Source organism: Serinus canaria, chromosome 19 (genome assembly GCF_022539315.1).
Source record: "Serinus canaria isolate serCan28SL12 chromosome 19, serCan2020, whole genome shotgun sequence".
NCBI classification, from domain to species: domain Eukaryota; kingdom Metazoa; phylum Chordata; class Aves; order Passeriformes; family Fringillidae; genus Serinus; species Serinus canaria.
Genome location: NC_066332.1, coordinates 3,855,973 through 3,882,219, shown reverse-complemented (window position 1 = coordinate 3,882,219; position 26,247 = coordinate 3,855,973). Strand labels below are relative to the sequence as shown.

The window sequence follows — 26,247 nt, the reverse complement described above, 5'->3', positions numbered from 1 at the left end:
AACAAACATTCCCAATGCCAGGTTTGAGATCTCATCTGAGCACTCAGTCCTTTACCAGTTTTTTTTCTTAAAGAATTACCAATTGTGAATAATTTCCCATCAGTACACAAGTCTTCAGAGAAAACACCCTAAACCAACCCTGCACCCTTAAGACCATCCTCAAAGGCAGAAACACTGCCAGTCTCAATGCTGTGCAGGTAAGAAAGGACTGTATTCCCTGTTTATAGAGACTGGCTCTCTACTGCAGATTTTAAGTCACTGATTGCTGGCTGCTTTTGGTTCCTTAATCCCTAAATCCCCACACTCTCTTCTTGAGGTTAATCCAGTTAAAACTCTCCTTTCCCTTTGGCTAGCGCCTTGCATAAATAACCACCTGAAGAGCAGAGCTGCAGAAGCCAATGCTCAGAGTACTGCACCTCCCAGAACTCTGTCCCACTGCAAAAGACAGCGTAAAGTTCTTGTTGCTGCCTACGCCAGAAAAGGAAATCAAGATTAGCTAGGTAAGGGCAAAAGGCACTCCTTATGGATTGCTTAAATCAGCAGGAATCAATCATCCAGTCCAATCCAAATCCTCTAGTTGCTTTCTGCCTTAAGATAACTAGAAACAGGTTTATGTTATACTAAGATAAAGCAGCCTTAAACCAGAGTAAGCCCTTATGCGAAAACCTCTCCTTTTTGGGAGGAAAGGAGAACTTGCCTTTGAGGTCAGCTCTAAATGAGCTACAATTACAGCCATATAGGCCATATGGGATTTGGAAAAGCAACACAGATCAGAGAAAGAAAATCACCTCTGTAGACCCTGCTTGGCTGGTCTGGCCCAGGCAGCTCCCTTGGCACTGAGCCCATGGGCAGGAGAGTGAAAGCAGCAGTAGGACAGGGAGCCAGCCCTCACCCTCAGCCTGCCAGGAGAGGCCCGTGCCATACACAGTCCGGCACATGCAGACCATGAGGTCGGTCTCACTACGCACAAAACATCAACAGTCTGACCCAGCAACGACGTGTATTTGCTCAGCAGAAAACAAAACACACCCAGTGAAGGCACAGAGGAATTTCACTCCTATAGTGCAAAGAAAGTGAATCAAGTGGCTGAATCAAAGTGTGCCCTCTTCTGACAGGTGAGACCTACCCCCTTCCAGTGGCACTAGTCCCCTGGGAAAGAGCCCTGCATAGCACCATCCTCTGGGCAGGTGGCAAGTGGATGTGCAAGAGAAGTTCTTAAGCTGGGACAGGTTTTAGGTCAGTGACACAACTGACCACGTGGATCCTGCCCCTGCAGCCCCCATGTGTATCTGTGTGCCATACTCTCATTGTGAAGCTGGGCCAGACACTCTGGGGCAGCAGTCCCTGCCTGCCAGAGTCAAAACACTGCACATGGGCTCCCTGGTGCATGCCAAACTGTCCAAGGCATGCACTGGAGCCAGGACTCAGACCATAAGCTCTTTGTGTTCCTGGTCATTCACAACCAAGAGAAAGAGAAATCTGGTTTTGAGGACTGTTTATCAGCCTAGTGCTTCCAAGATCCTTAGTCTCGAGAGTAGAGAAAATGAACAGCCCCCTCAGCTTGCTGCCTAACCAAAGAGACAGCAAGCAGGACATGCATTCTGCTTCTCAGGGTAGAGCAGTCACACTGAGCGAAGAGTGTGGGGTAGGAGGACAAAGCAAGGAGCCTGCACAGCTCTGCAGTGCAGCACGTTTCCAGCTCCATTCACGTGGATATGGAAAGCCGCCGCTCAGTCTCTGGTGCATATTTAAATGCTCATTCTGAATGGCCAATTAGTCAGAAGTGGAATGTTTCTGCATTCACGGAGGAGCTATTTTAAGATTACATTATGCTCTCCGCTTCCATTAATAGGTACAAATAAAAAAAAGGAAAGGCGTTACACCCAGCAATGCATTTGTCTCAGACTTGAGTGCTGCATGTCCAAAATCCCAGTGCCAGCACAGGAAAGTTGATGAGTTCTGTTATTGACAGGCCACATTCCTCTTCACGGCTCCAGAGATCACCCAGTCATCAGGCTTACCAAATCTTGATGGAACAAGTCAAATCTCTGCGTTCACTGGCCACCTCTGCTGCAGGCCTGTCAACCTGCATCTTCTAGAGCTGTGTTAAACTTCTGTAGAAGTCACCACACTGAAAGAAGTTAAACCAGACTAGAGCAGCATCTCACGTGTCCTGCAGCTCCGGAGGAGGCTGACCCAGATACTCTCATTCCAGACACCACTTTCCCTGCTCGTGTTGCTCCCCAGGGCTGCCTTCACTCAACTATAACCAGTGCACATCTATACCCCTCCAGAGCCTCTGGATCCCCTTCCAGGCCCCGGAGGACCACAGATATTTGACAAGCTGAAAGTTCACAGAAACTCATTTTGGAGTAAATCGAGAACCCTCAGGTTCTTTAAGCTAACAAAACTCAAAACACTAAATGCTGTTAAGCTTTCATGAAAAACAAAGGCAGTTTTAGGGAAAATACACATTTACGTTTGGCCAAGACCGACCCCTCCCAATCTCTCCTGCATGTGTTAGGAATGCAGCTGTATCCATAACATCCACACACAATCATCCATCAACTCCCACATCCAGATTTGTTTCTTCCACCCTCTCCAAGCCTGGACTGTGATATCAGGGTTTGATCAGTGTGGTTTTCTGAGGAGGGGGACTGGAGGAGTAGAAAACACAAGCATTTTGCCAAACATCTCACAGAAGTTCCATGCCAATGCCACAACAGACATTATTTTAATTCCAAAAATCAATAATCCAAACGCGGGGCAGATTGAGTAGAGTCAGTTTTCTGTCAAAGGTTTTGCTTTCACTAACAGGTTTATTCAGATCATTTTGAAGATCAAAACCACAGAATCCAACAGGTACAGGTATAATAAATCTCATTAAAACAAGAGCAGGTCATCCCTCTGATGAACTTAAGCTGTAGATCCTTCTAATGCTCTTGAAGAAAGCTTGGATGACCAGCCAAACGAGGATTCCCTCAGCTCACAAATCCACATCTTCTGAGCCAAGTGGAAATACTGTATGAGCTAAGGAAAACAGAGTTTTATGTGTGGGTTGGGTTTTTTTTTTAAATAATGTGAAGAGCAAGCAAAAAGTCTCAAATTATGCAGCAAAAATAAGAGAGTCAGAGCTGAAAATAAAATCCAACTTGGAGGAAAAAAGGTGATATAAAAACATTGTATTAAACCAATGTTACTTTGATGTTGGATTCAAATCTGAAGAAATGCTTAGCCCACGCAGACATAAAAGCTACAAAAAAACCTCACAGTATGGGAACTGTATAAGGTACAGCTGTGCTGGAACATGATTTACACAAATGCAGAGGGGGAAATGCAGAGGATTCAACAGCAGTAGCAGCACATATACATAAATGTATGTGTATGTATATATAAGTGAAAACCAGCATTACATGGTGTCAGGAAAATAAATAGAAGGATGTCCAATGCTGGAAAGTGCTGCTTAAAACAAACCTAAAACAAACCCTGTGAGTCCTCAGTCCTGGGAGGGCTCTGCTTCCACTGGACACAGCCATCACAGGCAGGCAATGGGACAAGGAGCTGGAGACTCACTGATAGCATTTTTAATGCTCCAAAACTTTGGCCATCGTGGAGAAACCAAAAATTCTTGGCACAGATGCAGTCATTTAAACTTTGTTCATTTTACTGCAGTAATAAAGATATTGCTTTACAGATGCCACAGTTGATATATGCAAAAAAAATGTGGATCAGAAAGACAGTTTCTAACTTTCTCAGTTAAGGCACACCCACCCACCAAGGATTAAAAAAATCTTTTCTCCCAAGATGTCAAGGTATTTCTTTTACCAAAGCATTGGGTTTTCCTGGTTTTTAACAAGGGTAGTAAGAGAAAAACTCGGCTTTTAATGCACAAAACACTTCTGTGAAACTATGGAAGAGGCCGAAAACCCTGGGTTGCATTTAACTAGGGAACAAGGTCACAATTTAAGCAGTCTGAGAATTTCTGGTAGCTTAGCCCTGAATTAGTTCCCCCCCACTTCTTTTTTTTTCCCTTCCAACCCCCTCCACTACTTAGCTCAAAATGCAAGACCAACAAGAACACATGATACAGCCTGCATTGGTACAGGCAAATACATGGCTAAGTCACAGGAGCACATTCTTGAGAGCTCATAAACCATCACATGACAAACATCACAAGAAGTCAATTTACTAAACTCAATTTAAACTTGAAGAAGTTAATAATAATAAAAGCCACAATGGGAATGTCTCTTAGAGAAGGAGAAGCTGCACTTGAAAAGACAGCAACAAACAACAAAGCCAAGATCAGTTCTCATGTTATTTGAAACTTTTGATTTCTAGTGCTACACATGCAAGCCAGTATTGCTTACAAGTCCCTGATAAATACTTGTAGTTACACAGCTTACAGCAAAAGCTGACCAGCAGCCAGTGAAGATCTTATCACTAAGCCTCTCACAAACATACAAATATTGAATTTTATTGCAAGCACTTGAGCTAAATCTTTCCTGATTCTACATGTCTGAAAACCAGCAGCCTGTACATTTGCTGTAAAGCTGGTAGGTATGAGTGACTTCTTTTTCAACAGGAGGATGCAAGGCACAATCATCCTTAGCTGTCACAAAGTATTGACAGCTATTGAGAACACACACAAGCTCTGCTTCCAGCTCCAAGCAGACAAATGGAAATAAAAGCAGAACTGCCTCTTAACAAGATGTCCTTGTATAAACTGATGTTCATGCTTTACCTGTATTGATTTCTGTACCAAGACAAAGGAACTTGTGTTTTAATTTCAAGAGCCATTTTAATTGGAAAAGTCTCAAAGCTATACGAACATTTTATCCTGACAATTTAATTAGGGATTGGTCCAATTCTAGTACTCAACATCCAGGGATCCTGAAGGCTCTTAACTGTTTAAAAAGGTTGCAGTGATCTGCAGGCCTACCATCAAACAGATCACTGTAGACTCATCCTTGGGATTAAGTCATCTCTATTTGTGAGCCCTTATGTGATGAACTGTTACAGAGCGTAAGTACTGCATGAAAGCCTCTTCAAGGCCTTCACCACCATCTGTGAATTACATTATTAACAATGGTATGAACTTCCTAAGAGCATCTGGTTCTCTCCCCACCCCCTTCTCAGATCACTGGGAAGAGCTCTTCAGTATCAAAACAGGCACAGGCAAAGCTGTTTTCCTCTTTTCCATGCTTCCCTACCTCCTCCCACCCTTCAGCAGCAGAGGATAGATGGGGCTCAGCTCTCCATTTCCATGCCCTGCATGTTTTCTGCACAACCCTTGTTATTTTTACGTAAGGATGGACAAAAACAGCTCCATGATGTGTGTAACACAGGTATTTTACTGGGAAAAGAGGAAGTTTATTTCATCATTTTGCAGAGGCAGCATCTGAAGTATGCTGAGAACTGTGCTGAGGCACAACGGGGACTGCACAGTCCCACCCCAGGACTCACTTCCCACCAGCACAATTCCTGACATTAACCAAAACCAGGCAGCAGCCACTCAGCCAGCTTCAACAGTTACTGATGTAGCAATAACTTTCTAGATGCAAAGAAGTATTTTGTCATTCCAATTCTTCTCCCACCAAGGATGTTTTAGTAGTTGATTCTGAAATCATGCCAGCTTCTTGTAAACAAGGAGGAGGAAGAAGCAGCATTGCCTTCACTGAACTTTGCACAGAGTTCACATCAAACAGCCTCCTTGGCTCCAAGGGATCATTTACTCCTGCAGGAACGGAGCCTTCCTATCTTGTTTTCTACTGCTTGTTCTTCAAACCCAGCTTCTCCTCTTGCTCTTTAAGTAGGGCTTCTCGCTGCCTCAGCTTTCTGTGCTCATCAGCAGCCGTTTTTCCACTCTGTTTTGCACAATACCATTCTTTAGTTTCACAACAGTTTGCAATTCAGGCATCGTTACAGCCCTGTAACACACAGCATCTTCCTCTGTCTTAAGTAAGCAGCAGTGTTTCTTGAAAGAAAAGGGCAACATTATGGGCAGCTCCATAAAGACTTGTATTCAGAAGGAACAGAATCCAAAACTAACAATCCTGCAATGTGCAGTAACAGGCAGAAAATACTGGGTGGAGGGAGGAAGACAAAACTATTTCTGCACAAATGCACATGAACCCTTCTAACAAACTGTTTCTCCCATGCCCATGTTTCAAATAAATGATCAGACACATGTTGATGTGCTCAGACAGTTGCATCTAGAATATGCTACTACTGTAATTAAAGGAAAATACAAAGTTTCTTCAAGTTTATAAAATAATAGGCAAGTACTTGGGGTCACCATGAGTCCAGTGTTGCCCAAATGCACACCCTTTGTGTGGGTGTAAGAGGAAGTTGCAGTTACTGTAGCTGACCTCAAGCTACAGGAGGGGAGGAAGCCTCCAGGGTTGTTCTGCCAGGGTTTAATCTCATTATGGTCACTCAGCTTTGGCATCAGGCAGGTCAAGATGAAGATGGACTACTACCCAAACTTCTGGGAAAGCACATGGCTGTGTTTTCACACAGCCATTTAAAAAAGTCAAGGGAGCCACAAGAAAATTAAGCAAGTTTTATCAGTGGCTTTAGATGGACGGCTTGACAACAGATTATTGTCTTATTCCCTGCAGTTTATTGGGAGGGATGCAGGGAGAAGAAAAGTCAAGAAACTGTCAAGTGTTAAAGCAAATTAGTGGCAATTAGAGATAAGTTCTGCCAAGCCCAGGTCCCAGCATACAGTGGGAGCACAGTGTCCTACCAACAGGATCTTTATAACACTGGTATCTGGAACAGTAGCAAATAAAATTGGAATGAATTCCCATCTTTCAAACAGTATTTACAGGTGATCATGTAATCAAATTAATTAATATTTTGCTAAATCAGTGCATTGAATATTACCCGATGAGCTCATTTTTGGAGGCAGTTCAACGCCTCACTTCTAGGACTGATGTCAGTGTCACATGCTTGGAGAGGATCAGTCTGCAGCTGGATATTTTAAAGCCTTCTATTAGGAGCATAGAAAAGTCAGCGGATTTCAACAGCATCAACCAATGAATTTTTGTTTTATCACAACAATTTAGTCACCAGACCCCACTGTCAATATCTCTGTGAGAATATCAGGCCATTTCAGACACTTCAAATCACTAGACGGAAACTGAAGAGCGCGGCAACTGAATTGTTCCAACAGAGAAAGTTGTGTTTCAACAGGAAAGGAAATCAACAGAAAGACAAGGAAACAGGAAACTGTGATTCTGACTGGCTCCTGATAAAATAATTAACCTTTGAGAAACTAAACTCAGCAGCTGTAAAAATACATAAACAAACAAACAGTAGCAGAGCGAAGGGTGTTGAGCATCAGCAGCACAAATGCTCCAGGCAGCAACATTCAACCCTGAGTTCAAATCCCATTCACTCACAGACCAACTGTGATGTCATCCTTTATTCTGACATAATGCAGGATGTCACTGCAGTTCAGTGGCAAGTGTTCATGCAGGATCTGTGAAGTCTCCGCACTTTGATGCTCGCTGCTTGCACTTTGTACCAACAAGCAGGAACAGATTTGTATTACACAAATAAGCCGTGTCTTTATTGTGCAACCGCATGCGACTTTTTTGGAGAAAAACAATGCTCAAATACAAGGAGTGCTGTGTGCATCAGGCTGCAGAGTGGGTGGCAGTGATGTTGTCAGAAAGCACTCTGCTTACCTCCACACCCATTGACTTCAGCAGAAGGCTACATACGAAAAGTCTCTGAAGATGAAGCTGAAGTGTTCCCTAACCCATGGCGCTGTCCATACACTGTACTTAAGAAAGAGACAAAACAAAAACCACAGAAGTGAAGCAGCATGAAATTGCAGGGTTTGGGGTTTTAGTTTTTAAAGACTCTTGCAGTCCTTGTTCCAGTTAAGAAATCTAACTGTAAACCCATCAATTGTGAGCAAGCCCTTCCCCACACTGCCTAAGCTTTTGCCATGTCTGGGGTGTAGGATGAGAACCATGGTGTTTAACGCATGCTTAGAGTTCCCAGAAGACCTTGGCTGAAGATGTGTTAAAGCTTCACAGTCAACTCAGCTGTTAAATTGTTCAGTGAGACTGCCTAGGTCAGTAAGGGGCTGTACCAAACCTCACAGCCCTCACATGCAGCACAGGACATGGCCCGTTCTAAAGGTCCCTGGGAGCTTTTGTCCATAAAGTTCATAAACTCTGGACAGATCAGTTCACTCTCACCCAGGCTACTAATTTAATTTGTAATAGTTTTAAGAACAGGAGAGTCAAAGGCAGGAAGCCCTAAACCTCCGTGAACATGGAGCCCCATCCAAAGGACTGCAGAGCAAGGAGCAGCTCAGGTCCCTCCAGAGGAGCTGGCAGAGACCAGATATTTGAACTTCAGTGTGTGATAGACCCTCCTTGCTAACTCTGTGAACTTATGGGAGGATAAATTTGTTTGGTGCCCAAGCTGCAGATGGGGTCAGGGAAGGTTTCTATAACCAAGACAAACTCCCAGTATTCCCAGCAGTAAATTCCAGAGGCATATGACTGTTTTCAGATTGTAGCTTTTATCCTGGTTGCAGAAAGACAAGACTAAAGGAAATAACAAGATCCTTACATGTCCAAGCTCTCATTTAGCTGCTTGTGGTTCAGCAAAGCATTCCCTCTGATTTTAAGATGAGGCTTATAAATTCAGCGTACCCCAAAGATTTCAAAGTGAGCAGAATGCATCCTTCATTCCAAACTAACCCATCTCAGCCAGAATTCCTCCATACAGAATTCCATTATTTTCCAGAGGTTTGAAGCTATTTGGCAGTTGTATGACACTTGGACCAGCCTGCACATTTCTCTTTCTCTCTTTTTTTTTTTTCTTAATTTTAGACTTAATGTAGCATGTACTCTCAGAAAGGTTTACAATGCAGCCTTTTGTAGTTAACTTGCTCCAAGCTGGGCCACTGCCAGGTTGTTATCAATGACATTTTAAGGCAGATGAATGAAGTTCTTATTACGGTGACAAGCAGAATTGTGATATGGCACATGCATACACTGAAAGAGGAGAGCTTGCTATTAGTTTGTCAGGTTAATAAATAAATAGCGATTTCATGAATAAAAGCCTTTTATTAGGAAACAAATGAACAAAATTAATATTTATAAACCTTTAGTGGTTTAGAGCACCCTTTAAAATAAGATTATTCATTTCAGTCACAGTCATCATCATGGATTAGAGATTCTTGAACACAGTTTCCCCTCCTAATTCTCTTATCATAGCAGTGCAAGGCAGAAAGCAAAGCTCTGCCTTCTAAACTGTTCAGGCCAGACTCAGTTTGAGATTGACAATACTGAAGGCCCATGACAGCAAACATTTCTGTTATATCTTCAGGACTGCAGCTAAAGACTGCACCTGTTGGAAGAACTGTTGGTTCCTTATCACAGCAGGAAATTCTCACGTTTTACACAGTGTGCTTCCACACCACACAGAGCACTGAACCTGTGCCAAGCCACAAAGAGCAAGCCAGCACGTTAGACAAACTATCAGCACTCAGCCAGGAAATCGCTCCCCATCTGCCCCCAGAAGACAATCTGCACCAAAACCCTGCTGGTATCTCTCAGCCTTCAGGGTTCTTCAGCATCTCCCACAGCATATGCAGAGAATGTTCACCACCCAAGTGAAGTTTAAGGAGGGTGGAATACGTCCAGGATGCCCCACTTCTCAGCAAGTAAATGAAATTCTGACACAAACAGATTGCTCCTCACCTCAAACTGTCTCTGTCTTGTACTCCCTTCGGCTCAAGGCGTTCTGTGCTCACCTGTCCTAAAATCAAACTTGTAAGTTTAAATTTTAAACAAGCTGAGTAATTTTGGATTGGTTTTTGTGGGGCTGTTTATAGGGAGGGGGTTGTTTAGTTTTGGTTTTGTTGGGTTTTTTATTACTTTACTTTTTAAATGGGGCACTTCTCAAATTCAGGACCAAGACCTGAGCAAGTGCTCAAGCTTAAAAATTTATTTTGGCTCATGCCATCTTCACCTCAAATACTAAAAAAAAAATTCTCAAACTTTTCCCTTCTCCTCAAGGCAAAGTCAAGTTTGAACTTTCTCAGTCATATGAGAAGGAGATAGAAACTGCCCAAAAATAACTGTCTCAGCCATGTATGGTCAACACGAACAGATCTAAGTTAAACAGAGCTTCCTCCCCACCAGAGCAGTTTCTGGTTTATGTGTAAAGGAGAAAAATTCCACTTCAAGGACCAGAAGTGTGGGTTGCAGAAGCGTGTGGCACAGTTGTTATCTTTGCAGCATGATGCGCAAGATGAAACCAGGGATCTGTAAAGTCTCTGTGGAAAATATTCACCCACTGAGACTGTGCAAACTCTATTCCAGTCACACTATAAATGTTAACTAGTAATACCTCCCTTGCCTTAAAGTATCCTACAACTATGGCCAGCTTTTGGGAAGGGGGTTGAAAATATGCTCTGCTCATATTGGTTTTCCCTGATAATCTCTTATTTGAGATTCAGGAGCAGAGCAGAAGCTGCACTGAAGGACAAGTCCCTCCCAGCACCAAGGCAGCCACACAGCAAAGTGCTGAGGGATGCAGTGGCAGGCAAACACTAAAAGCAAGAGATAATGTATTAATATTTGATTCCCATCTGCAACTCTACTGACAAGTTTATACAATATTAAACTCGACCCACACTACAGGGGTAGCTGCTGTCTCAGGATTCATTAAGAGGTGGAATTCAGGCTTACACATTCTAGTAACTGCTGCTGAACCAAAATACTACCAAGGAGGAAGAAACACCGCAAAGAACAAAAAGGTCTAATTTGTCCTGTTTCACTTCACTTTTTGAAGTCACAAGTTTGCTCCCCCATGTAAGCACAGCTCAGCTGTAAAAAAAACCCAGAGCAAACTAGCAGTAATCAATCTCACTGGATGTTGCAGTAAAAAAATATTTGGTTAGAGTGTGAATTAAATCGTTGTTAACCATTCTGCAATGTGAAAGGGCAAAGGGGAGGGAGGGGCTGTCATTTCAAGGTTTGCACTTCACTCTGGAAGACAATACAGCACCTAGCTGTTTCCTACCACATCTTGAAGAACTGTATTTAAATGCAGTGGTTACAACATCTTTGAAGAACATGCCCAGAGCTGTTTGTCTTCAAACTATTTAAAACTGTTGAGGAGGACTTCGGAAAGGAAAACAAAAACGAAAGACAACACAAACAAAGAAGAACAAAAAAAGAATCAATCCTTATTCTAGAAACACCTTTATCTCATCACCTAGCACTTCCTCTTGTACCTAGGTTTAGCTCCTGTCTCTAGGTCAGAGAGCTGAGTCATTTCCCTGCCTGCCCCACAGCAACTCATGAGCTAAATTTCCAGTGTGACACCCTGTTTCCTACTGAAGATGCTCCAGGACTCAGAACTACTGCAAGGGAACAGCAGGCTCCAAAGGATACCTGCTACTATGCAAGAAGCTCACAGACATTAGCTGACTCTCTGCAGTCCATTCAGGAGCTTCAGAGACTTGTGGGAAACTCCATTTTTAGATGGACTGAGTGAAAGGGTTGGTCCTGCACTACCCAGAAGAGTCAGACTACCTCTAACTACCAGCCAGCTCTCCTTTGGAAAGCAAAGCACTTTACACATGCAAGGCACATGCCCTATCCCTCCCTCTCATCATCCTGTAAAATGAAAAGATGAAAAGCATGACATGTTTTGTTTCAGGGTTTTTTCTGAAGAATCCTAATGTACACAATTCTCAGATGTCAGCTGTTGAAGTGAAACCAAGCCAGTTGAACAAGTCTTAAAAGTTCTTGCTGCAATTTTAAATCTGACAGTTCTGCACATCAAAACAGAAGGGACATGGTAGCAGCCAATGAGAATAGGACAGCCACAGTTCTCTGGACAGGACTGGCTTTCCATATTAAAATTTACTTTTCAGATATTTAATTTAGTTACAAGTTGCAGTCCAACTCCTGAGACAACATCTCTGGAATTTAATTCTCCAATATCTCCTGTGCTTCTCCACTGGCAGAGCGGTGGAAAGCTCAAGCCTCAAAGCCACCTCCTGAGCTCTGGTATGAGCTCAGTACAGGGACAGTATGATCTCTGATAAAACACTTCTTTCAAAACAGCTCAGATGAAATACTCTAACGTCTTTGATTACTTCAATACAAGAAGTTTACACTGTGGCCTTAAGTTCCCCAGTAATTTCACCCTGGAACAGCCCCCACCAATGCAATAACTTCATTATTTCCATGAAGCCTCAGTTTGGGAGTCTCTTGGGAGGAAGAGGAGGAGGAGCAGTGCACCCAACAGCAGCGAGGAGCCACAAGCACAAGGCGTTTCAGAGTGCCAGGGGCGTTCCATGGACGGGGCCATAAGGAGTTCACGTCACAGGGCATTTGCCAGGAGTTCCATGAGCACTGGCATGCACAGCAAGGGTGCGTCTCACCATGGAAGCAACAAGCTGTTAAACGGTGTGACTCATCTCACAGCAACGTTTTCTGCCTTCCGAGAGGAGAGCAGCCTGCAATGAGCAATGCTGATAAGATGCATATTCAGAGGAATTCTATTTGGGCAAAAAGCTATTGACACATTCAAACCCCTATATACAGAAGCCTCCCCAAATGCTGACTAAAATACATGAACACACACTGCAATATTGCAGTACTGTGATAAGACATTTTGCAGATTGTTGGGTTGACAGTAATTTAACCAATTTATATGGCCCAACTCAGAAATGCAAAAATGGCTTTTAGCCCTCATAATTTTTTACCCCTTTAAACAGAGCACTCCAGAGGAATAGCTTCCAGCCAAAAGCTAAGAAACAGTGTGTGCCTTGCTTAAATCACTGACTACTTCCAATAAGCATCACCTCTTTCTTCTCCTGCTTCCAAGGTTCCCCTTTTATGCAAAACATATGAGTTTCATTGTCACTACCTAATAATCAAATTAAAAGGACCCTCAGGCAAATCAATGGCACAGAGTGGAGATATGTTTAATTCAGAGACTGAACTAAAGAACTGGAACACCTGGAGCAGGCAACTGACCAGCCTGAGAGCTCTTGAGTGGCAGGGCCAGTTCACATGAAGGCAGCACTGGTCACAAAGCAGCAGCTCCATTTGTACTTCTTGCTAATGGCAACAGCAAGAGTCAGACATGAAGACTGCAAAGCCTGCTAAGAGCCCCCTTGCTTCAGCTGGTCCTGGGAGGATGTGGCTTGTTGTGACTGAAGAATGAAACCTTGAGCTGCAGGCTGTGATCAGGGAGCAGCTTCACTGAGCTAAGCTGCCCAAAGGCTATTTCCTTTTTTTTTTTCTTTTTCATTTCCCAAGACAGAAGAGTTGCAGCTTCAGATCTCTCAGGATTTTTTCCAGTAACTGGAAATCCTCAGGCATTACCCCTGCATAAAGGCAGCCCTCTTACACTAAAATATTTCCAGCAGACTGCTTTGTGGATGGCAGTCTCTGCTCAAAATAGCATTTTCCACTTAAATAAACATGTCATTGGCTCCCAGAATGACTGTAGATGTTACTATACTCTGCCCTTTTCAACTTATTTTCATTTCTTAAACAGCAAGAATCAATACTGGTCAGATAATGACTCATTACAGCATCACAAGCTATTTGAATTTTTAAATTACAAGCTCCTTTTCAAAACACAAGAATTTATGTGCCACTGGAACTCAAGAGGTGAAAACTGAAATCAAGCCGTCATTGAGATATGCTACAAAAGGAGTTAGATGTCTTTTTAAAAATGAAGTTTTTTTTCATGCACTCTGCAAGTTTTAAGAATGTTTCTCTGTGGTTCTCAATGAGGCTCCAATTCCACTGTCATCATCCTCCTTCTCAGCTGCAAATACTGTTGTCACCTCTTAGGGGACATTGCATTTCATGCAGATCCTAGAGGAAACCTGCTCAGTGTGTATACAAGAGGCAGCAGATATTCCAGAGGAGGACAGGTCTTCTGTCACAGTTTAACCATCAAACTGCTTTAGGAGAGTCTCACACATGAATGCATTTACACACACAAAAATTATCTGTGCTCCAACAGCCTGGTCTTGCCCAGCTGGAGAGAAATCATCTTTTAACAACACAGCATCACACCCAGGAAGAGGTGGAGGCCTCCTGGCTCCCTCACAGGGCTTTCAGCAGAAATTTAAAAGACTGGAAGTTACAGATCACCTCACTGAAACAGTTTTATCTCCCAAATGGTGACAGCTGGCACCAGAGGAAACAGGTACCTGTGGGGCACTACAAGGTTTGCCTAAAGCAGGAATCAGCTCATTCTTCTGGGCCACTGCCTCCAAAACCTTCAGTTTTCAGAGCTCAGGCTATGTCTGAAAGACATCAGCTGGAGAAAACCAAGAAACAATAGATGATCTTTACTGGTCAGAGCATCTTCAAATATTAGGCATTCCTAACTTTACTAAATATTTCATAGGAAGCTTCTGACTGCCCAGCTACATTTTTGTTCCTCCAAAAATCAACTCTCCATAACCTTATCCATGCAGCAGCAATCAAGATCTTAATTTATTTATTTAAAAAAAGGAAAATAGAAAAATAAGTTCTTTGTGAGATAGACTGGACTTATCAATGATTAAGTAAACTCACAATTACCACACTGTTAAACAGCAATTACAGGACCAGGGGTAGAGAAATGTTATATTTAGCTTCCCCATAAAGAAGTGGGGAAAATATTTCCTGTACATTCTACCAGCAAGGAGCTTCCAAGCACAACATGACAGACACTCCCAAACACATTTCCACGACTCTACTTCCTGCTCAAGCTGTTCTCCTGAGGTTAAGGAGGGGAAGTCCAATGATTTAGGTTTTAATTTGCTTTAGCATATTTTTTTTCCCAAACTGTGCATTTTAGAACAATATATACCCAGTGTATCCTCTCTTTTTGGGTCAGTCGGTCCCTTCCAATAGAAGCATATTGCCTCCCTCGGGGTAGGGAAGACAAGTGAACTGTGAGAGCAGCCAGGGCCAGATTGCCTGCCCAGCTTCTTCACTTCTCAGGAAAGAGATATAATAAACAAAAGGAAAATAGCACTTTTCAGAAATTACAGATACAATTTTTTGGTAACTGTGCATCAAAAATATCTTAAAAGGCCAAGTTTCAATAGATTATTTCCAATACAGGTAATTATCACCAAAGAACTGCATTGAGCAATACAACAGCATCAGCACCAAGGACCTCATGGCATCTTTGTATTTTACTGTAGCATGGCCCTGTCTGCCACCACTTTTTGCTAACATGGCACATCAGAAGACAACTACTCTGCTGTAAGGATTGAAGATTGCAGTCTTATTTCTCAAGAGTGACTGCATAACCAAAGGCCAAAACAAACAGCAAAAGTCTGGACAGACAATTAAAGGAATTTTACAAGTCATCAAGCAACCAGAGGGCTGTAAATGTATAATCAACACTTTGCATGAACTACCCTGAAATGAATGCTCATGAGATGCTCTGTGGCAATGAGAACAAGATAAAAACCTATAAATAAAAGCGTCCAATTTCAGAGTGATTCAGATCAGCTATTCCCCTGAATCTCCAAGAGCCAATTATAACAGTTTATAGGGCATACTTAATGCAAAAAATCCAGTTTGAGGACACCAATTTCACCCTTTCTCCTTGTCTGAGAAGTTTATCTCTGAAGCAAAAAGACATCAAGCAATTTAAAAAGAGAATCCTTTTCTGTCCTCAAAATTCTTAGTGACCTGGAAACAGAATTAGACATAGTCATATGCTTGCACACTAACATGCCTCTCCCTTGCCCACAAGTTGAAGCAGTTAAGTTCCAGCAGTTACCAGATAATCTTTGCTCAGAAACAGCAAGGACAGACCCTTATCCTACTGATAAAATTATTGAGCAAGATGAGCTTTCATTTAAAGAGGTAACCTGGAGACAGTCAAAGGAACCCACCAACAGTTTAATACAGATTGGTTGAAACAATTTGACTTAAAACTGAAAGAATCAAGTCCTCCTGCTGCAGTTGACAGGGATCCAGAAGAATGGCAAGTGAGGCAGGCTTAGGACCAAAGCCTTCCTAAGGACTAAAAATGTGTCTGCCCTGCTCACAAACCCTCAGCAGCTGAGGAAGGAGAATCATCTGAAATGATAAAGTTTGGATTGAGAAACAAGAAGTTTGTGGCAAAGGAGGAACACACACGAGCTCTAACAGAAGGAGGGAGAAACAACCCACCCCAGATATCTAGGAGGCTAAAAGGGCAGCCCAATAGTGAAGTGTGGTTAGGAAGCTGCAACAGGAAATGCAGAAGTGTTCAAACAATAGCAGTTAAGATCGTGATGAAAATCAAGTTCACTTTACACTGCAAGAGGAGTCTGAGAAAGCAGAAGTAATTATGAAGCCCAAAACCAGGCCAGGAATATGCCACACACTTATTTCTGGTACAGAACACACCTCCATATCATGTCAAGGGAGAAACAGAATACAGACACATAAACCCAAGGCTGCATCCTCTGGATTTATCAGGCTCCACAGGGAGTTGTTTTTATATTTAACAACTAAGTAATATCCAAATATCAGCACGATTTCAATTTAATTTAATTGGCTGGGAAACAGCCTGGCTGTTGCAGATGGAAAAGCTTTAGAGAATACAACTAATTGTTCATATATATATAAAATATTTAATAAAGGGAGGGTCTATGCATCCAAGGAAGATGCATCCAAATGGGAGAAAGAAGGAAGATGCCAAGAGAGACCAATCTATTCTCACTAGATGCATTCAATGCTATAAATGTATGGGAAAAGGAGTAGTGGAAAGGGTAAAGAAGTCAGAAGGGGAAGAAATCTCTGAAGTAATGCAGCACATTAATATTTATAGCAGGTAAGTATAAGCGAAATTAATCTGTATTGCTAAGTAAACATACCTTAGGAGACACATGGGAATGAAAGAGAGGGAAAAAAAGAGGTAAGTGTTCTGACAGCTAAAATGCCATTGGGGCAGGCAGGACCTGTCAAGCAGCTGATCTAGTTTCAGAAGAGGTTACCTAACACAACAAGAAATATTTTCAGAGTAGTTGGCTTTTTCATTCCCCCCCACTGAGGATGGAAGCAACTGGGATTTCAACTATTCTCTTCCTCCAAACATTCGCAAATCAGGCATAACAGCAGTGTGATAACGCATGAGGTTTTTTAAGGATAAATGCTAACTTAGAACGAAGCGTACAGTAGTGAAAGCAAAGCTATTTTCATTCTCATCCTTGACTATATCAGAAACAGCACATGGGGTGTAGGTAGCAGCTTAAGGGGTTAACGTGCAGGGGTTTATAATAGAGAAGTACAAACAACAAACGAAACAACAGCCTGTCCCAAGTTTAAAGAGCATGGAAAGGCAGAAGCCTTCAAAGCTGCCTGCCCAACCCAGGGCAGCGATGGGAACATCTGTCCTGCCGCACATCTCACTCAGGGATTTGGAATCTGGCCGTTCTCTCCTGGGCTTGACAGAGCCCTGTGGAGATTACATGCACCGTTCTCAAAAAAGGGGCAGAAAACCACCTTGGCTGCCCGCAAAGGCACTGGGGATACCCAGAGGGTGCTGTCAGATGAGATCAGCTGAGCACGGCCGGAGCCCTAACCATGTCAGGTCGCTTCCACACACGCTTCCCGCCTCTCCCACCGCATACAATGAACACAGAATAAACCGGGCGGATTTATGGAAACAGCCCCGCGCCGCCGCATCCTTCACAGAGGGGCTGGGTATGACCGGGACCCTGCGATACCACGAGGGCCGGCAGGGAGCTGCCCTGCCCCAGCCCGGGCCTGCTGAGGGGCTGCGGGACCCCCGCCCGTCCCCTCGGCTGTCAGGAGGCCACAGCCCGGGGGTGTGTGAGCCCCGTTCCCGGGCACCGCGGGCCCGCATCGCCCCCGGCCCGGGGCCCGGACACCGGCGGCACCGGGGGGGGGGGGGGGGTCAGGCGGAGGGGGTGCGGCGCATGCGCAGCGCCGCGCGCCGGACCCCAACGGCCGCCGAGCGCCGCGCTGCCCTCAGTGCCCGCCGGGACTCACCGAGGCGCAGGGGCTGGAGGTGGCGCTGGGGGTAGGCGAGCGCTGCACCGTAACCAGAGCCATCGAGGCGCGGCGGGGCCCCCCCGTCCGGCGGGGGCCTCACTCCATGGCGGGGACAGGGGAAGGGAGCGGAGCGGAGGTGGCACGGCGGCGACGGCCGCAGGGGGCGGCAGCGGCAGCAGCTCCGCGCGCGCCCGCGGCCTCTCGCCGACTGAGGCGCGGCGGGGCCGGGCCGGCCGGGCACAATGAATTGCCAGCGCGCACGCGCCGGCTGTCAGCGCGCGCGCGGCGCCGCCCCCTGGCGGCCGTGCCGCGTTAACCCCCGCGGCGCCGGCGGCTCCTGGGCGGTCCCGGCGCTCCCAGCCCCGGTCCCTGAGGGGGCTGCGGTGGCCTGGGGGCCTCGACATCGTCACCCCGGTCCGGGAGAGGGCTTCGATAGGCTGGAGGGGCTCGACATCCTCACCCTAATTCTTGAGGGGGCTGCGATGGGCAGGGGGGCCCCGGCATCCCCACCCCGTTCTAGAGGGAGCGGGGGTGCCGGCATTCTCCCCCCGGGTTTCAGCATCGCCCCCTGGGTCCCTCAGCCTCATAGGTGGCTTTTATTAATTTATGTCAGCAGGGCACCCTCAATGTGCCTCCTGGCTGGTGATGGTTTGTGGAGTCCCCTCCCACCGGGAGCCGTGATAGTGGGTATGGCAACCCTTGGTGAAAGTTGGCATTAATGGTCGGATAGCAGAGCTTATCCTTGGATTGGGCAGCAATAGTAACTCCATAGAGTAAGCAGCATATAACACTTCTTTATACATCAATGCACACGCCCAAACACCAAAACCCGAGTCTAGGGATTACATCTTAAGCATTCGAACATTTCCAGATGCAGAAGTGTTTAGCGTTTGGGGGTCTGAAACAAAGGATCAAGTGCTATTAAACTTCATTTGCTTTGCAGTTTCAGCCTGGTGCCACCGAATTCATCAGAAGGAGGTAATTTGGATTTACAAAGAATCTACAAAATTCATGGGAAGGAGGTGACTGGGATCAAGAATTGTCTCTTGGGCATCAAATGGCAACATTACATATGATAACCAGAAACTGTTCTAAACGTTCAACAGAGCAAACTCTTTGTCAGGAGTGTCTATCAATCCAGGGATTCCATTTAAACACACGGTTGATGCTGCTTCAGTCTGTTCTCAGGCTGATAGCACTTTTTCCCTGTAAATCTAAGAACTGGAGAAGCCACATGGTCTCTCCTTAGGTTATTCCCCAGTTAAAAGAATGATCAGGAAGCCTCCTGTTGCTGGGCTTGGCTGCAGTGGAGATGTCAGCCTTGCTAATGGAGCATTTTGCCTCCTGGTGGACGGGTGAGGATGGAGAATAAGGGATGGAGGACAGGCTCCTGAAACTGGACTGAACTGTGTTTAGAGTGGGCTGCACACCAAGCCAGGGTCTTAAACATGCAAATATAGGGCTGCTTTCACGCCCATAGCTCATGTTCAGGTATGTCTGCATTGATAGGATTGGTGGAAGACTAAAATACCCAGAATATTGTAGCCATTCCCTCACCCGAGATTGGTGTTTCATTCTGGATTTTAATCACATCATGCAGGGATTATTATCAAGAAATTATTATTTAAATCAGGTTCCAAAGTAGACATTTGTGTCATTTTCATATACCCTGTAGATGTTCCAGGTATTTGAACAGCAAACACTTTTAAGAAACATTTACCACAGCTAAACAACGGAGTTGCTACCTACAGTTCACTAAAAGTCCAACATATCAGCTATTAGCTACAACAACCACAAATTGTGACAGTTCTCCAGTCTCTAGGAAGGTGTAATTTGCATATGCAATCTTTTGGGTTTTTTTAGCAGCAGAATTTAAATGTGGAGGAGGAAGCTATAAGGCAGATGTATTGGGATTGAAAAGAGCAGTTAGAGGGCAGGCTGTGGTCACAGCATCAGGGTTGGTACAAAAAACAGACTGGAAGCTTGTGGCCTTCTTCTTTCCTGTGCTGGCAGCACTGTGGTCAGCACCTGCTGCTTCAGCCCAGAGTAGCATTTCAAAGAAGTGGAGCTGTACATGAGCTGGTTTTGTACACATTTCCAAAACTGACTATTTAATACACTGCAAACATTTCCCTGGCTAACACAACTTATTATTACTACATGTTAGGGCTTTTATTGCATAATCTTGGCATCAGCTGCAAAAGACAACAGAGTGCTCCCAAAATGTATCTTACAGAGAAAAACAAAAAAAAAAAAGATAGAAGAGGCAATTCCAGCAAAACATCTGTGATGACATATTCAGCCCATTATTTTGTCAACAGTGCAAGTATTTGGTGGCATAATAAAAGGATACACTTTGCTTAGCAAAAACATTAAGGGATAACAGCCAAGTTAGATAGAGTACAATTAAAGGTTTGCTTAACCCACGGGATTCCACTTCCAGAAAAATAAAAATCGAGCTGTTTTCATCCATCCTTCTAAGTTCTAGTTGTATATTCTTGTTTGGGGGTTGGAAAAAAATTACCTTTTTTTTTTTAAATTTCTGTTTCATTCTCAAAAAGTTTTGTAAGTTAATCATAATAGCAACAGAATTCTGAATTGCAAAGGGGAAAAACCAAGCCCACCTGGGAGAAGAGATAACAGGAATTAATCATGAGCAAACTGCTTTGAGGAAAAAGTGCACAATCCAGTTTAAAGCCTCATTTTAAATTACTCCTGAGCACTAATTTTCTGCTTCATTTTGTTAACATAATTGATGCTAGACTTTGACACATCTTGGAAATGCACTGCAATGAGCATATTTCCTTCTGATATGTTTCTCCAAATAAATAGCAAAGAAATGATAATTTATTACAGTGTATTTTTCACATGAAAGTTGGCCTCTATTTCAAGGTTTCTTACAGGCTATTCCATGAAATGGAGACTAATCGAGGGCAGGGCACCTTGCAGCTGTTCCAATGACAAATACCATAGATAAAGTCACAGTTCAGTTTTCCTGCAGGTTTTGCCACTTCCAGTATAAAATACAAAGAAAGAAACAGCATTAGATAAACCTCATTTCCTGGCAGAAATTGCCATAAGTTTCTCAGTTGGAAGTCGTGCCTTACCCAAGGGAACTGCTGAACAGGCACCTGATTTACATTCGTGTAAATGAGTGCAGAATGCTTGTTGTAGATGTGTTTGTCTTTTGCCTTCTCCTTTTCCTGTCATATTATTCTTCAAAGAATATAGGAGAGATTAGGAAAGGGAATTCATCAAATTCCTTTAGATTCAGGTTAAAAAGGAGTCTGACAAAATGACACCATGCTCTCCCCCCTCATTAATGCTTGTGTGCCTTTCCTGCAAGGCTGCTTCAGAGCAACACAAAAAAGAAAGCCTGAAAATGTTTAAATTGAGTTTGTAATTAATTTGTTTTTATGTCTGAGATTCTCTCATCTGGTTAACACAGCCCTCCCTTCAGCTGGTAATGGGCTTGAGACAGTTCTGGACTTTGTGAACCTTGAATCTGAAGGTACCCTGTCACTGTCACCTGCAGATTCTCTGTTTGTGCCCTTAATGTTCTCTGTTGCTATTCATAGTCCTTTCTTGATTTTATTTTATTTTCAGTCATGTGATGCAATGTTCTAAGTTCAGTACAGAAGAGTCTGTTGGGCTGTGCCAAAGCCAAAAGACAACCTACAGCAATTTTGAACGTGGAAAGACATAGCAACCTTTGGGATTATTGCTTAGCAACTGCAAACACAGAGAGGAGTAAAACTCACAGCCCAGCTCCACAGCAGGTCTGAGAAATCCCTAATTCACTTCAAGATTTTTAATGGTTGATGGGCATATATTAAATCCCTGTTGATTTGCAAAGCCATTTTGAATACAGGACGAATAAGATCTATTTTGATACCTGCTCCAAAGGTAAGAAAAACAGTTCTTCAAAGCTTCAGAAAGCAAAAGACAAAATGTTTTTAAATTTTAATGGTATTGAAAAGATCATGTATGAAAAGGGTATTGGGCTTTTTCTGATGAGATAAATATGCTCTATGAAACACATGAGGGGAAGGCACAATTATTTCTGAGAAACAGAATGTCAAAGAGATTGAACTTTGTTTTTGAAAGGACTTTATAACTCAAACATCTAGAAAATATTTACCTAAACAAACTTTAGTAGTTCCTGGCTTTATCCCACCCATCAAAATTCTCTAACAGAATAACAATGAAACCATAAGAATATTATTTATGAGCACATTTGGGTTTTCTACAGAAAACACTGAGATAATCTTTTTGTACCTGCAGGGATTCCAGCAAGAATATATTTCTTACAGAAAAGGAGCCAGGGAAGTGGCATCCTACTAAATAATGGAAAGCTTATCTTGCCTTCAGCTTGAACAAAGGCTTACAGGAAACTTTATATCACACTTCAAATTTCCTGAGTGTTTCTAGAGCTTGCCTCTGTGCTCTATGGTTGCTGTTATTTGGGCTCCATTTGGGAATGCCATAGGCCCTGAGAGCTCTCAATATTATTGTAGAATCATAGACTCATAGAATCATTAAGTTTGGAAAACACCCCCAAGATCATTGAATCCAACATTCGTTGTCAATGTGACCATGGCACTGAGTGCCACGTCGAGTTGTTTCTTGAACACTTCCAGGGATGGTGGCTCCATCCCTTCCAATGCCTGACCACCCTTTCAGTGGAGAAATTCTTTCTTATGGGCCAAATTCTCAACTAATGAAAATCACTGAAGGTTATGAGCCAGTGGAGTCTTATCCATTGTGTGCCTCTGTAATCCTCCACAAATCCCAAGTTTCATGACCTGATGGTAGCATTCCTTTGTTTGCTTTTTTTTTGTTTGTTTGTTTGTTCTTCCATACCCTCTTAGTCTTCTTCATCTGTACTGCATTAAAGCACTGGGCACAGTTCTCCATGATCTGCTTCCATTCCTGGAGTTACGTGCATGCCATGGAATGGAGACAGAACAGTCACACTGCTTGTTTGATGTTTTGTTTTGGTCAGAGGCATGGAGATCCTTTATAAACATTTACTAATCCTCAAAACCATCCTACCAAAAGGTTGAGAGCAGTGTCGAAAACATATTCATCATCTTTCAGGATCAGCCACCTCATAAAGCAGAGTACAGTTGTCACTTTAATATTGCACAGAAACTGCAGAGGGTTTCATAAAGGATGTTTAAGAAATAACATAAGTTTTTGATACAACAAGAACAGTTTATTTTGGCACAACAAAACCAGCTGATTTGGAATGTGACCAGAACATTTGGTTAACACCCTGCTTTGAACCAAGGACTCTGGTTTTACAGCTTGTTGAAAGGAATTCACCTAAGCAAGGAACAATCCCACAGGGTGGACAGGTTTCCCTTTCTACCATTGTAAATCCAGACTCCTTTCCAGCTCATGTCCTTTGGTGGCAAAACCAATTACCAACCTAAAACCCTCTCTGTGGGTCAGGTAGGCAGCTTGAGCCATCCCATTCCCAGCAGGAATTTGCCTTTGGAAAAATTTACTACAATCTGCCAATGAGCCCATTGAGAAAACAAACCTAGAATTTTAACACTGTGACACATCCCACCCATCCAGGCAGTATTTGTACTCCAACAGTGTTAATGAACCAGAAGGTCAACATATTCATAATTAAATTTGTGTGCCAGGAGGGCTGTAGATCACATTTATGCATTTTCTGGAAGGCTGAACAGCTTCAGAACAGCTACAAATGCTTAAGCAGGAAGAGCAGTGCATATCAAAAGTAGTGCTATTGCTATGGATACTGAAAGGCCTCAGTGAAAAGCACTTTTAAATAAAAACTTGAAGAGGGTAGAGTGGCAACAAGTTCAGAGTAGAGCTTCATCTCTAATTTGGAACGGTTTTAGATTATTTTTTAATATCATCCTTCCCTTGCTCTGTTCAACACTGAGCTGGGGGATTTTCAGCATGCTGCTGATTTTTCATGCTTTGAATCAAGTAGTAGCCAGTCTTCTGCTCCATTCTGTGTGTGTTAATCCCTTTCCAGATGCAGACAGTTATGCATGGAGATATATAGGAACATTTTTCAAATTATGCCTTGTGAGCAGCTCAGTTTCTTTCTGATATTTCACAGAATGAACATTTCAATCAGTGAAGTTCTTGAAATTGTAAAGGGATTATTCTTTTACACAGTGATCTACAACATAAAATGTTTGTGAGTAACTTAATCACAGAATTCATGGTATAGGTTTCTCCTTTCTGTAGAAGCTCTGCTGACCCATGCACCTGTGTCCTTGTTACCTTAACAAAATGTCTAGAGCAAAAAATAGTTGCTGCAGTTGAAGTTAAGCAGTTTGTGGGACAAGCTTCCTCACTGTTCTTCACAGCCTCAGAAAAGCTGAAGCAGAGGAAGCACGTAGAGGAATCTTGCTCCTGGGTATCTGGAATTTTCCATTACTTGCTTCCTTTGTCTCATATCCACTGGATTTCCTGGAGGCAGGGAATGGACCTAAACAAAAATTATGTGCTGGGGGTAAGAGGATTCCACTGGTTGGAACTGGGGGACAAGTTCCAAGCACTGTTCACTGCTTGGTTTCTGAGTCTCTAAGTGACCTGAAATTAATCATTCCCCTTTTGTGTCTCAGTTTCTTCTGCCCTAAGAAAGGAACACATTCATTTAGTTGCTCTGTCTCCAAGGGCTGTTGTGATACATAATTAATCTTTATAAATCATTTACTGATCTTTGAAGTAAAGGGTCTGTATTTATTTAAGAGTACAAAGCAGCAGTAACAGAATAAAAAAGGAACATAGAAAAAATATTAGTTAATGCATAACAATAGACTCTATTCCTGTGTCACCTGTTAGGGCACTGCTGCATCTTTTGGCATTATATAACAGCTCCTTTTTTTCTGTGTCACAGTGATTGAGGTATGGCTGCACAGCCAGAAGAATCAGCCCAATCTGCAGATCTACAAGATCCTGAACTTGGACATAAGGATGGGACTGCAACAGAGATGGAAAGCAATCAGGGGGGTGATGAGCTGCCATGTCCGAGTAATTACACTTCGTGGAAAGAGTGTTTTCATGAAAAGGTACAACAAAGGTGTCTGAGTCTGCAGGAGACAAAGATGAGGTTGGTTCAAGCACAAAAGGCAGAAGAAGCAAAGGTGAGGAGGAGAGAACCTGGGGACTGGCTGGCCAGAGAGTGGTACAATGAGGAGGAGGAGACACTCGATACTCGCCTCTATTTGCTCGACAACCTCCTCCCTACGTTAATCCCAGGAACAGAAAATTTGTTAATGGCAGTGGAAAGAAACCATGTGCTTGTATCAGACCAAGAACCAACCAAATTTAGGCCCATTAATTATCTTGCAGAATACCTGATGAGGCATAACCCTCAGCATAGCATTCCTACAAAGCCAGGCCCATACCTGAGAGAAATGGAGATGGTCTCGGAGGAGCTCAAATCTTTGAGGCAAGGTACAACATCACAGAGGTGAGAGCACTGACAGTGTGGCTGGTCACAAGGCCAGAGCTGGCATCTTGGTCTCTGTTTTACAAAAGGAATGGGGTCCCTGCAGCCTGGCTGGCAGAATCTTGAGCAAAATACACTTTGTGGAGTGCAGTGCCAGGGATTGTATTTGTCTCATAAAAACTTGAGAAACAGGACAAATACCAGAACATGGCACACAGAATGAAACACTAGTTATTCCTGTTTAATGCAATATTCTGCCCTTCACAAAGATATAATTCCTCCTTAGACTCTATCTCATAACACAATGCAAACTACTTCCAAACTGGTCTAGCTTAGTGACAGCAGCTTTTTGGGATAGGTATGAAAGGTCAGGAGACTCTTCAGATAGTTTCTTCTCTAGTCTTCCAAACTTAATAAAAACATAACCTTTTTTTCCTCCTTCAGGATGATTTCTCTTGACCAGGCTAACAATATTGTCCTGGCACATTGTAGAAACTCTTTCACCCAGGATTTTTATTTAGGCTTTCCTTTTCTATTCTATTTTTCCTCCTAAAGTAGAAACTGTTTTGTATTTTGTTATGTTGCTTATTTCTTTGCTTTAGTATAATACTTAATGAATGTTGGAATGGGGTTCCATGGCACCTTACAAAATGCTGAGATTGAAATGTAAGAGCATTAGATGAATAATAATTTATTTTCATTGCTCTGTTCAGGAAAACATAGATGTGAACTTTTCAGTTGATGATGATGATCCAGAGGTGATTGTGATTAATGTCAAAATTA

General features: G+C 43.2%; 2 protein-coding genes across 3 annotated transcripts in view; one reads left to right on the top strand and one right to left on the bottom strand.

Moving 5' to 3' along the window:
• The window catches only part of SSH2 (slingshot protein phosphatase 2), a 90,152-nt gene extending 71,952 nt beyond the window's left edge, over positions 1-18,200 (bottom strand). The window contains exon 1 of one of the 2 annotated variants that reach the window (XM_050981708.1): positions 18,018-18,200. In XM_050981708.1, coding sequence (XP_050837665.1) covers positions 18,018-18,080 — 63 coding nt within the window. In that variant the 5' untranslated portion in view covers positions 18,081-18,200. The remainder of the gene's footprint in view (positions 1-18,017) is intronic. The other variant, XM_050981709.1, reaches the window with a different exon arrangement.
• On the top strand, positions 17,999-25,546 carry LOC127060267 (EF-hand calcium-binding domain-containing protein 5-like). Its single transcript, XM_050981710.1, has 4 exons — positions 17,999-18,048; positions 18,964-18,998; positions 21,627-21,926; positions 24,910-25,546. The coding sequence occupies exon 4, from the start codon at positions 24,920-24,922 to the stop codon at positions 25,487-25,489; it is 570 nt and encodes a 189-aa protein (XP_050837667.1). The 5' UTR covers positions 17,999-18,048; positions 18,964-18,998; positions 21,627-21,926; positions 24,910-24,919; the 3' UTR covers positions 25,490-25,546.
• Positions 25,547-26,247: the final 701 nt, after the last annotated feature.

Coding starts and splice junctions, on each gene's coding strand:
- LOC127060267 (XM_050981710.1), top strand. CDS start 24,920: ATGGCTGCACAGCCAGAAGAATCAGCCCAATCTGCAGATCTACAAGAT.